This window comes from Grampus griseus (assembly GCF_964374135.1).
Source record: "Grampus griseus genome assembly, chromosome: 3".
Taxonomy (NCBI): domain Eukaryota; kingdom Metazoa; phylum Chordata; class Mammalia; order Artiodactyla; family Delphinidae; genus Grampus; species Grampus griseus.
Window position 1 is genome coordinate 154,455,583 of NC_139019.1, and position 12,736 is coordinate 154,468,318.

The 12,736-nt window shown below is 51.3% G+C and overlaps 1 protein-coding gene across 1 annotated transcript in view; it reads left to right on the forward strand.

Moving 5' to 3' along the window:
• Positions 1-2,668: 2,668 nt before the first annotated feature.
• Positions 2,669-12,736, forward strand: part of GFPT2 (glutamine-fructose-6-phosphate transaminase 2) — a 45,515-nt gene continuing 35,447 nt past the window's right edge. Inside the window, exon 1 of the mRNA XM_082650035.1 lies at positions 2,669-2,761. Within this exon, the coding sequence (XP_082506161.1) occupies positions 2,755-2,761 (7 nt within the window). The 5' untranslated portion in view covers positions 2,669-2,754. The remainder of the gene's footprint in view (positions 2,762-12,736) is intronic.

Genomic DNA, 12,736 nt, shown 5'->3' on the forward strand with positions numbered 1-12,736 from the left:
TAACAAGTGGGGTCAGAGCTAGCCAGGGTGATCAGTCTGGGCACTGGACACCTAGCACCCACTGGGAGTAAGCTCAGAGCCCTGCCCCACCACGCCCTGTGGGCTTCTGGCTCCAGCTCCTCAGGCTCACCCTTCTGGAAGCACAGGTATGGGGCCAGGCTGGGGAAGGTGTCTATGCATGGTCCCACATCCTCCCTCCTCTGAGAGGGACCAAGCCTTGGTCTCCAGATCCAGACCAGCCCCCCACTTCCTGGCTTTGTGACTTTGGTCAGATTGCTTAATTTCATCAAACCTCAGGGGACTCCTGGGCTGCAACCAGACAGGTCCCAGACACAAGGCGAGAGCAGGAAGGGGCTCCAGTCAGCAAGACCTTATGGGCTGGGGCCACCAGCTGCCTAATTGCTCCCCTGGGCCTCAGATCCCAGTTCCGACAGGTTGAAGGAATCAGGACTCTACTTGGTTGCAAATGATAGAAGTCACTTCAGAGTGCCTCAAGTGAAGATGGTAATTTACTGAGCTCTGATACTGAGAAGCCTAGCGATAGATCCTGGCTTCAGGCCCGGGTGAACCCAGGGCTCCAAAAATGTTTATCTTTCTCCATTTTAGGCATTTGCTTTGCTCTGGATTCTTCACTCTCAGACAGCCTCTCCCCACCCAACCCCAAAGGTGACAAGAAGGTCCCCGGCATCACCACTCTACCCTCTAGCCAGCTGTGCCACTGGGCAAGGGACAAGCTCATCTTTTCTGCTGATTTTCCCATGTCCCTAAGCAGATTGACAAGGGCCCAGCATGGGCCACACACTAATCCCTGAACCAATGCCAGGGCCAGGGGTATCTAGTGGTTATGTAGCCAGGCCCAGGCCACTGTCCTCCCAAAGGTCTCTCAGGGGCTGGTCCCCAAGGCAGGGCAGCAGTTGCAGATACCTCCACAGGGGTCCTAGCATTCATGCTCCTCTGCACCAGAGAGCTGTGAATCCCCGAGGAGGATAGGGGGTAGATGTGGACCCTGCTAGGACCTCAGGGTTCCTGCTGTCTTGGTGCTAGAAGAGGGCCTAAGAATATCATCCTATCCCCACCGCAGTTACAGAGGGTAGAGGCCCTGGGGCAGAACAGCCTGATCTCCCAACTCAAGCTCTAGCCCTCAGCCATGGGACCTTTGCACATACCAGTACCTCCCTTTTCAAGTCTGTTAACTTCCTCTGGCAACTGCCCTAACTCTATACTGACCTGCACCAGCCCCACCCTCAGGCCCAGCCAAGTTCCCGGCAGCCTGGAACCCTCCCCATCAGCCAGGTCTGTCCCTCCTCCCTATATCCCACTTGGAACCATCCGGCTCTCTGTGACACTAGACTAAGTGTCTGCTGCCCACCACTTTTTAAGTGCCACGAGGGCCCAAGCTGGATCTATTTTCACTCACCATTAGGTCCCTAGTACCAGGACAGGCATGAAAACGGCTGCTTAGGAAAGAGGGAACCAGTGAGTGAAAGTTGACAGTGCACTGTGGAGGTTGAGAAGCAAATGCGGCAGCTCCTGAACCAGCTCTGCTGTTTCCTAGCAGGATTACTCAACCAACCCGCTCCTTACTGTCGCTGAGCCTCAGTTTCCTCAAAGGTCCAATGTGTTCAATAAATGCCTACTCCTGCCAGGGCCTGCAGAGCCTTGTAAAGCTAGAGACGGATTACATTAGGAAAAATGCTCTAGAGAAGACGTAAAAAGCTTCGTTTTTTCTCTAACACAACTGAAGAGTATCTGTTTAGAATTTCAGGACTTTTTTTTTTTTAAGTAAAATAAAAAACACCAGATGGCTTCGAAGTACGCAAATGTTGGGCCAGTTCTCGTGACCTTCCTCGTGAGACCCAGCCCAAAGTACAGGGGGAAGGGGAGGGGGCAGCCGGTAACCAGGCGGGGGAACGCAGGCCTCTGTGACTCACGGCGGGGCCAGATTAGGGCTCCTGAGATTAGGCCGGCGGAGCGCAGGCCAGCTGCGCGGAGAAGTCAACCAGCGCCCCTCTGGGAGGAGGCGGCTTCCTGGGTTCCCCCAGCTTTGCTCAAAACTTGGGGAATCCCGGCCTCCGACTTCCGGCTCTGCAATAAATCCCAGGTTCGAGTTCTGACACCGCCTCGGCTGCCCAATTTTGGCAAAGTCCCTTTCCATCTCTGGGCCTACCTTGTGCTGCGTCTCTGGTGCCCTGAGAGGAGTCTGGCACACAGAGGGGTGCACACCCGGAACACGTGTTATTATGCCCGACATTGTACTCTGTGACTTACACAGACTGCCTTAAACAACATTACGACCCGGGAGGTAGGTTCCATTGTTATCCCTATTCCACAGACAGGAAGGCTGAAGCGCAGAGCGATTCAGTCCCCTGCCCAAGGTCCCACGTCTACTCACTGGTTGAGTCTGGGTCTGAACTCAGGAAGCGTGCTGCCCCCACCGGCCCGTTTCCAGAATCTAACGCCGGACGCCCACGTGCTACAGCCGGGACTTGCGCCTGGGAGCCGCCCCTAGCCCGCTGCCCAGACTCCTGGGGGCCAAGTGCCCGCCGTTGTCACGACAACCGGGGGCCAATGGGAAGCGGGCAGGCGGGAGGAGGCCACGCCTCGACCCCGCCCCTGGAGGAGGGCTATGAGCTATAAGGGCCAGAGGCCGAGCGGCGGGAGCTAGAGTCCAGGAGCGCGAGGTGCGCACGGGGCTGTGCAGTGTCAGCTGAGAGTAGAGGCCCAGAGCTGGGAAGGGTGTGAGGAGCGGCCAAGATGTGTGGTGAGTGCAGCGCCCACCTGCGGCCCCCTCCGTGGCGGCCGCGGGTTCCGGCGCCCCGGCCTCTCAGAGCCTGGGCCCAAGAGCCGGGCCCTGGGGACTGGAGACGGCGCGAGATGGGGGCGTCGATTTGCCCTGGTCCCCGACAGAGGGGCTTTCACGGGCTGGGCCTGCTTCCCCTTGCCCCGGCCGCCGAGTGGGTGTCCCAAGGAGGGGTGAAGGGGAGGGTGCTCAACCCCGTTCTCGAACCCACAGAGGGGAGGGAGTTGGTCCTGTCCTAGGCCTGGACCCTCGAAACACAGAGGTGTGTCCGCACCCCATGTCCAGTGAGGAAAGCGCCCCCAAGTCGCCCACAAGGCGGCCAGGCGCAAGCTAGCGCGCATCCCGGGCGCGGGGTGCCCAACGCGGCTCTTAGCCCATCGTGAACACCGATGAGAGGCGACCACACCTGCACCGTCCCCGTGGTGTCGAGAGCAGCCCCTCGTGCGCTCGGGAAGGGCCTGTGCGTCCTCTTCGCGTCCCAAAATGAACTTCTTGTCCCTAGAAGGGTTGATTCCGGATTGCCGCCTCTTCGCTGGAAAGAGCTCTCGGCGAGGCGCGGGGAAGAAGCAGCACCTACCGCCGAGCTTCGGGCGGAATCTGGGAGAGGGAGCCCTGGACTGGGAGCGGGGTCGGGCCCCGGCGTCTCGAATACCGCGGTGACTGGGCGCGGTCCCTCAAGGCTGCGGGACGGTGGGGAGGGCGGCCCGGCCTTGCGCGCACATCTGCAATTCCTTACTCTCCTTGCTGGACCGCCTCCGCTGGCTGGGGAGAGGGCCGAGAACTTCTGCTGGGACAAAAGGTCACTGTGCATTTTTTTTTTTTTTTTTCCTTGAGTGGGATTCAGTTTCCCATTACAGCCTCCTGTGGCTGGAGGACCTGGTGGAACTTTTGAAGCCATGAAAGGCCTCTGTCTGACCGTGCTCAGGGCTGCTGGGGTCGGGTGTGCCAGCAGTGAGCCGTGGGCCAAGGTCTGTACAGGCCTTGTTTCTGAGGCCAGGCGCTCCTGAAAAAGTGAAAAAGGACAGACTGACCAAGGAGCAGGCAGCTGACTTTTGGGGTGCAGCCTTCCCCAGGCCAAGCAGACATCAATTTAAATTCCTGAACCCTCAGCAAAAATGTCAGTACTCCTGAGTGTCATTGGTAATGTACATATAGGGCTGCTGGTAGGCATTCCTGGGGAGAGAGATAAGGCAAAGGTGGCAATTTTGCCAAGAAGCTTTGGGTTCCAAACTCCTTAGTGTGGCATTCAAGGCCCTTGGCCACCTGGTGGTCTTAGAGCCAGACTGGTGCACCAAGACCCTCCCACTGGGTCTGCCCCTCCAGCATGAGCAGCTTCCCTCCTTCCTCCTCTCAGATGCCCTCCGCCCCTACCACCACCCTAGCCATCCTGCTTCCTATGTATACCCACCTTTCTCTGTTGTCCTTCTGAGCCTGGGGGCGCTCAGACTCTCAATTCTGAGTTTGTTCCGCTTTCTTAAAGGGCTGCTGTGTTTTTGGCCCCTAGGGAAAGGATGAGCTTTGGTTTGTAACTACCTGTGTCCTCCCAACAGGGCTCCCTGCTGGCACACCCCACCCTCCAGTCCTCAGTGAAGTCTGGGAGTCTTGTGGAATTCCTGCATGGGAAAGTTATTTCCTTTTCAAGTAGCCAAGAGAAAGTCTCAGCTGGGTGCTAATGTGCCTTTAACATCTTTCTGACACTTGCTGGAGCACCCCTTGCACGGAGGAAGCTGTCCTGGGCTCAGAGCTCAGAGCAGCAGATGGCTAAAATTGAACCCATTGGTGTAGTTTGTTTGTGGGTTTTTTTTTTTTTTTTGGATTATGATCTGTGTATATATGGCAAGTGATACTAGTTTTCCTTTATGTTTGTTTTCTTTTGCAATGAATTTATTTAAGTTTTAAAAACTTTGGTCAGTTTTATAGAAAAATATTAAAGAAATGATTGTGCTTTTGGTACAAGGATAGTACAAAAATTGTGAAGGTGCTCCTGGAATAAACCACTTACCTCTTCACTTTACATTTGGGGAAATTGAGGCCCAGAGAGGTCTGTGCATACCTTTGTCTGAGCAGTTGTTTTAGGTCTTTTCTCTGGACTGGCTGTAGCCCTGCTGGGCTTGAAGCCACCTCAGAGCTCAGATCTCTGGGGCTGGTTCCGCAGTGGTCAGCAGGGGTTGAGCTAAAGGCCTTTCCTTATCAGTTCCTGATGACCGGGCTCACAGTGCCTCCTGCTCTCCCTTGTCTTTGCTGCTTCTCCCACAGGAAGCTGGACCCAGTTCTAGTTGATCCTCCACACACTAAGCAGATCACCCGCAAAGTTTTAATGAACTGAGAGTTTATCTGAAGCAACACATAGGTACTCATGGGTGGTTTTGTTGACATCTGGGAATTGCTGGCATTTTGCTGACTTTCTGCTGATGAAAATGTTACTATATTCCCTCTCCCTCCCTACTTTCCCCACTCTAGAGAATAACTGCTCCTGGAGAGGCCCTGTTTTCCAGGCCCTGGGGCTCTGTGGGCATGGTCCTCCCCTCAGAGAAGGGGCAGGTAGTTGGAGGGGCAGTGCAGAGGCTGACCAGGGATAGAGTAACTCATGAGGTAAATGTTGCCATAGAGGGAAGACCTAGGGCACGAGCTGCAGCCTGGCAGCCCCATATCAAACCGGCAGCCAGACACCTTTCTGTTTGGTGCACAGAATTTAAACTTTTTTTTTTTTTAAATTATTGTAGTTACCAAATAACACAATTGGGAGATTTCACATTAAATAGGTAGGATTTTGACTTCTCTTGAAAAAATCGAAGATGAGCAACTCTGAGTCCATGTTTCTGAATAGTTTACAGTGATCCCTGGGATGACAGGTGCAAGCTCCCCATTTCTCCCACCCTGACCCAGCTGCCCCACTCACTGATGGTACCTGATGGCCCCCATGCAGTTTGAGGTTGGGACCCCAGCACAGTGGAAGCAGAGACACTGACTTTCCCCAGAAGAGAGAGAGGGACCTGGGACAGTGTCACAGGCCTGATTTCAAGTATGAGCTCTACAGAGAGAAGAGGGTGATAGGTGTGCCAGGCTGAGGGCACAGCATATGGAAGGGCATGGCGGCATGTGTGCTTGGGGATGTGACAAAAAGGATTGCATGTCCCGTCTATGAATTCTTAAATCTTCCCTGTCCTTCATTACTACACTTAGTCATCTATGAGGTGGGAAAAAAAGACTTGAAGAAGAAAAAATTCTTAGTTTTTGCTAGAAGGTAAAGCCCTTGCCTTGAATTCATCATCTTTTGTATTAGCTCCTCTGACTGCTGTAACAAATTGCCACGAACTTGCTGATTTAAAACAACATAAATCTATTTTCTCACAGTTCTGAAGACTAGTTGTCCAACAATCAGTTTTACTGGGCCAAAATGGAGGTGCCAACAGGGCCCCACTTCCTCCAGAAGCTCTAGGGGAGAATCTGTTCCTTGACTCTTCCAGCTTCTGGTGGTTGCTGGCATTCTTTGGCTTGTGGCTACTCATTCCAGTCTCCTCTTCCATGGTAACATCACTTTCTCCTCTTCCATATTAAATCTCCTTCTGCTTCCCTTTTATAAGGACACTTGTGATTTCATTTAGGGCCCATCTGTATAATTTAGAATAATCTCCCATATCAAGATCCTTAACTTAATCACATCTATAAAGACGCTTTTCCATTTACAGATAGATTCTAGGAGTTAAGACCTAATATTTTTGAGGACGATTATTCATCCTGCTACAGTTGGGTTCTTGCTTTCAGATGCCTTCTGCAAGAATAGTCCAGTGTTGCCAATCCCAGATGGCTACAAGAATGTTGACCAGAGGGCTACCAGCATCTGCACCACACACACCCAACTCCTCTGGTCCCAGTCAGAAGGTGAATGTAGGCATCAGTTAAATACCCCTTCCTTCACTGGCATCATGCCACACACCCAGATGGACCAAATAGTGTTCATACTTTCTCTAAAAGTCAGTTCCCATGTCATATAAATATCTTGCATCTTGCTTTCCATGTGTGTACGTGATACCCTTCCCACTCATCTCTTCTCTGCAAGAAACAGGCATGGTTTTATTCCCCAGAATCAAGAGGGGCCAGGACACACACCCGCACCCACACACAGTGTGTTTACTGCACAGCAGTCTTTCAGGAGAACTTGTCAAATGCTTACGGGGACTCGCTTGCCTCTCGTCTTAGGTGAGGAAACAGCAATCCAGGGAGATTACTTGGCTCGGGAAAGCTCATCCTTTTGTCCCAAACTTCTTTTGGCTCTCAGAACCCTGTCATATTTGACACTCCCTTCCTCCTTATAACAGTTCAGTTCATGGATGGATGCCTCAGAAGAGACTGGACTGGAGTTGATGGGGCACAGACTCTGGGGTCAGGACGCCTAGCTTGTTGCCTCTCCAAGCCATAGGAGCCTTGAGAAACAAACAGAGCCCCCTACACAGTAGTGTGCAGATAAATGTTTAACAACCGGCTCTTTGGTTTGCCAGTTTCTATGGTGTGAATACTCTCACCGTGGCTAATTTCAGGTCACCAGCATGAGGTCCTTGAGCATGGAGTTGGGAAGAGATGCACACAGTTGGCTCTTCGGAGCCAGTCTTAGCAGCTCTTTAACACCCCTGCCCCTACTTATGGGACTTTTATGGCACTCTCTGGAGGGCTGCAGAGAGGCCAGCTGGGCGGCCAGCCAGGCAGGGGCTCAGCATGGCCTCCACCCTCCTCCACATCCTCCTTCTCCCCCCGCCGCATCATCATGCCATTTCCCCATCAGTCTTATTCATCAGGGGTTTCCCGAGTTCTGAGAAACCTTCTGGACACTTTGTGATATAAGATTAGTAAATAGTGCTTTTAAATTGAGGAGTTATTTTTATATTTAGCAAAATTTGCTTATAAAGGAGTAGTAACTTGAGGTTACAAACACTCTTGGGAGAACGTTCTGAAGATTCATTAGGTGCAAAGCCAAGTAATTTAATCTAGTCATCTGCCTCTTTTTAATTTTCAAAGGAAATATTTCACTGGAAAAAAAAAGTCTGGCTTTTTCATAGCTGAATTTGGCAGTTTGAACTTCTTTTTTTTTTCTTGAAAGTTTTTTTTAAGTACAATTAAGAGTATTTGTATGTTGCTTCCCCTTTGTTTTGGTGAAGCCCTAACGGGACAGGGACACCAGGAATTTTCTATTAAAAAGAAAAATGCCTTGCCCACATTTACTACAGGAAGCAGAGTCCCCTGTTATCTCAGGGATTAGAGTGTTGTGGTAACTTGAACCCTTGGAGTCCCAAGGAGGCCTGAAACAGGGTAAGGCTGTCCCCAGAAGAGCCAACCCCCTCCTGACCCTGAGCCAGGCCTGGGGACTCCTCTGCCTTTGTGAGAGGACCCAGCTGAGCGATCTCCACCTTTACTCTTACTTCTGTGAGGAAGCAGCAGAAATTGTCCTTCCCACTTCATGAATAAAGTGGCCTTCCCCAGTCTGCACAAGGGAGGCCTGGACATCCAGAGAGGCCACAGCCTCCTTTTGCAGCCCTTGCTCCTGGCCCAGTGGCCTCCCTTTCCTCGGGGCCTCACCTGGAAGGGTATACTGCCCACCTCCCCTGGCATACCACACACACAGTCAGGAATTTTATGAGGCATAAATCCAACTGGCCATGTCTTCCAATTTGGGACTTAGAATATTACCTAATCTCTAGTAGACTCACGGACTAAGGAGGTCAACCTCTTCAATTCTGAGAAGCATTGGATGGTGGTGGAAAGAGTGACCTTGGTCTGGAGAGGGTCCCATCCTGGCTGGGTGGTGACATAGCTCCAGTGGAGTGAGCCTTACTCTGTATGAGGTACAGGTGGTATCTCTGCCTGGGACTGTTCACCCTCAGTCACAGTGAGGGCAATGTCTTTCATTGGGAAGCTGATTCTTGGAAAGATGGAGAAGTTTTCCAAAACGATAGCCACAGAATCATAATGTGGACCCTAGCCCACCCACTGTAAACTTAGACCTTCTTCCCTCATCCTCTAGGCCCCAAACAATCCCTCCCCCCATCCAATACCCCGAGCACCCCAGGGGTTGTAGAGAAGGTTCCAGGAGTTCAGTGATCCTAGTTCTGGCTGGGAATCCAGAAACATTGCCCCTCCATCTTGTCATTGTCATTATCTGTCACTTGAAGGTCGAAGCTCCCCTACCTGCATGGATGGACCTCTGTGGTGCATTTGGTCCTGAGTTCCTACATGATCTCTCAAGCCATATTTGGAGGGAACATTAGAATTCCCAGACCCCCCCAAGGTGGGCTGGGTTAAGGAGCCACAGTCCCTTCTTAAAGGGCTCGTGTCCATCCTGCATCACATCTACAGTCTCTTCTGGAGTCCCTCTGAATTTATCTGGATTTTTCTACCTTTGGAACCTTTTCTCACTCACTTTTCCCATCAGTTTTAAGAGTGGGACCCTGAAAAGCTGTTTCGAAGCTCTGGATGCTAGGATGGCAGTGTAGGCAAGGGGTATACACTGAGCTGCAGTGGTTGGGCCAAGGCAGCCTCTGCCCTAGGGCTGGGCATCTCTCCAACCAGCTTGGAGGTATTTCGCCATCCCTCTTGGTCAAGGGAAGTGTGTAGTGGGAGCCAGCCTTGCTGTGGTTGCCTCTGCCCTGTGAGGAGGGGCCTAGATGGGAAGAGAAAGGTGGAGTTAGAAGCAGGAATGTCCCGGGGAAGGAGTGACCTCCCAGGGGTCAGGGAAGGGTGTATCAACATGGCCTGGACCTCACCAGGGGAGCTCTGAGTGTGTCCATCAGAGGCCAGATGGGCATCTCCCCACGGGCCAGGCCCCCTCTGCAAGCTATTTCTCATCCCTTGGAGTAGGATTCTAAGACAGGTCTTATGCTAATTTGGGGGGCAGCAGTGATGAGCCCCCTGCAATCAGGTGGACCTGGTTGTGATTTACTCAACTCTTTGGACCTGGAGCCAGAGATGCCCTGTCTGTCCATGGGAACCACAGCCTGGATATAGGCATTGTGAGGATTAGACAAGATGAAGTTATGAAAGTATTGGCACATGGAAAGACTTCATGAGTGGTGATAGTGGTGGTTGTGATTTACTTTGCAATCCCACCCAGTGGAGTTCCGGGATCCTTCCCCAGGACCTGGTTCATTTATCTAGAAGGCTCTCCACTCTATTCCTAGGGTCCTCACAGTGCATGATGGTTGGGGGTGGGTAATGCTGGGGCATATATGCCTTTGTGCTTGAGTGTCTTAGGGTTACCTTTAGAGCAGTGCCTCACTGCCCTGGTGAAAGGAGCTAACACTCAGGGACACCAGACTCAGCACTACCCACCTCTCTTGCCTTTCTGTCCCTCGTGCTTACACTTGGGGGTTCTCTCTGCTTGTCCGTGGTTGAGGGTGGCTGTCTCCAGCCCAGCTCAAAGGTCACCTTCTCTGATCAACGCCCCCCACCAAATCCATTCATTTATTCATGTATTCATTCATTCAAAAAGTAGTTACTGAGCACCTAAAATGTACCACGCTCTGTGCTGGGTTCTGGGAATATAGCAAGGAATAAGACAGATAAACAAGACACGTGTGGTCTCCATCCTCATGAAGGTTACAATCCAGTGGGGAGTCAGACAACAGACAAGAAGGGAAGTGCTATATAGGAAATAAACAGGGCCATGTAACTTTTTAAAAATCGGGAGAGGAGAAGGCCTGTGGGTGAGCTGTCGGCCGCCTTTGCAGAGAGCCGGTCCAGGAGCCTTCTGCCCCTTTCCCACCTCTCAGCTCTCAGCCTCTCTGCCTGCAAGTCTCCTGAGGGGTCGGGTGGTCCCTGTGCATCATGTCCTCTCATGACTCGCCTTGCAAGGCCCCCTGACTGGTCTATCTTGGCACTTCACAGCACGCAGCACAGTGATGAAGCCCCTGTGGGCCAGAGAAATGTTTATGGGATGATTTACATCTTAATCAATCTGTAACCAGATCACACATTTGGTTTAATCATCATTTCCCCAAGTAGAAAGCCAAAAATAAATACCAGTAAACTGGTACTGTTTTCCTTGTGGTTTTATTTAATGATAATTTCTCAAGGGCTTCCTCTGTGCTGTATACATACCTGCATTTGTGCTGCATGCTCCCCAGGAGGAGGAAGCTCTTTGCCTGCTCCATTTTCACAGATACAGACACTTACTATGCAGCAGGCACTGTTCCTCTTGCTTTACAAAGACTCCCATGAATTCTCACAACAACCCTAGGAAGTAGTGCTGCCATCACCACGCTCCACTGGGAGTTCAGTGACTTGCTCCAGGCCACGCAGAAGCAAGGAGTGGGCTGGGATTTGAAATGGATATTTGGCGAAGGTGGTAGGCCATAGCTGCCACCCTCTGTGCTTCTTGCTGTTACAGACTAGTAAGCAGGCGAGGGAGGAGGAACCCAGGCGGGGTGACCCTGACCCTGTCTTTTTACGCACTGGACCGTGTGCTCAGACTGCTTTCTGCCTTCTCATGGCTGTTGTCCCTCCAGGTGAGCAGAGCTGGGGAGCCACGGTGAAGTTGATTGGGCTAGCTGACAATCCTGTACCCACCACTCTCTAATTCATAGAGCGGTACATGGTAACATACTACATACAGGCACATGGCAAAATATCCTGACTGTACAAAAGGGACACATGCAGTGGGAGAGGAGTTTCTGCCTTCTGTCCAGCACGCTCGTCAGTGGCAACCACTGCTCCTTGGGTCTTCCAGGAACACGCTATGTGTCTCCCTGCCCCACCTTGGGTAATTTACAGATGTTCTGCAGGCCACTTTTTTCCCTTGACACATCTTGGAGATGTAGCCTGTTTTCCAAGAGAACACACAGCTTCACCTTGTTCTCTGTATAGGGCTGCCTGCATGTGGCCCTACAGTGGCCACGTGTGGCCGTGCCACCACTTACCTGGGCCCTGCCAGGCATCAGGCTGTCCCCAGTCTTCAGCTATCACAGACAGTGCTGAGCAACTATCCTAATGCATGCACAGTTGAATCTCTGCACAGATATCTGTTGGAGACATTCCTAGAAGTGCAGAAGCTTTGTGCAACAGATGTGTACATTTTAATTTGAGAGATTGCCAAATTGCCTTCCAAAGAGAGTGTACAAATTTAAACTCTCACTTGTTGTCAAACTGGTGGATCTTTACTGATTTCATAGGTAAAAAATGGATTCTCACTGCAGCTTTTATTGCAGATGAATGGGATTCCAGAAGGGAATTCTGATATGAATAGCAAACAAAATTCCTGGGAAAGCAGCTTTATTCTATTCCATTATTTTTTTAAATAATAAGAGCACAGTATAGGTGCTGCTTTATTCACTTTCATGTGGTGGTGTGCAGGGAGAATCCAGCCAAGAGAGAGGAGAGAGACAGTGCTTAAAAGAATTTACTGAAAAGAGGTTGGTATGCAAGAGATTTCATGTTAAAAATTAGATTTATGCCTTCTTGCGCAAAGACCTTGAAAACCACTTCTTGGCAGCCCCTCTCACCACAGTAATCAACCAAACGGTGCTTGAGTGGCTGCCAAGCCTCCCAGCTGGGTGTGGACACAGCTGGTGGTCCTGATGGCAAGGACCCTTTAGCCGTTCCAGCCAGTTCCAGCCCACCAGGGGCTCTGGCAGCAGCACCTCCCACCAAGGGGGCTGTTCTGGGTCTCAGAGCCAGAGATGCATAAGTGCCTGACGTGAGTTCAGAAGTGAAGTTTGTGTATGGTGTTAGGGAGTGTTCTAATCTCATACTTTTACATGTACCAGTCCAGTTTTCCCAGCACCACTTATTGAAGAGGCTGTCCTTTCTCCACTGTACATTCCTGCCTCCTTTATCAAAGATAAGGTGACCATATGTGCGTGGGTTTATCTCTGGGCTTTCTATCCTGTTCCATTGATCTATATTTCTGTTTTTGTGCCAGTACCATACTATCTTGATTACTGTAGCTTT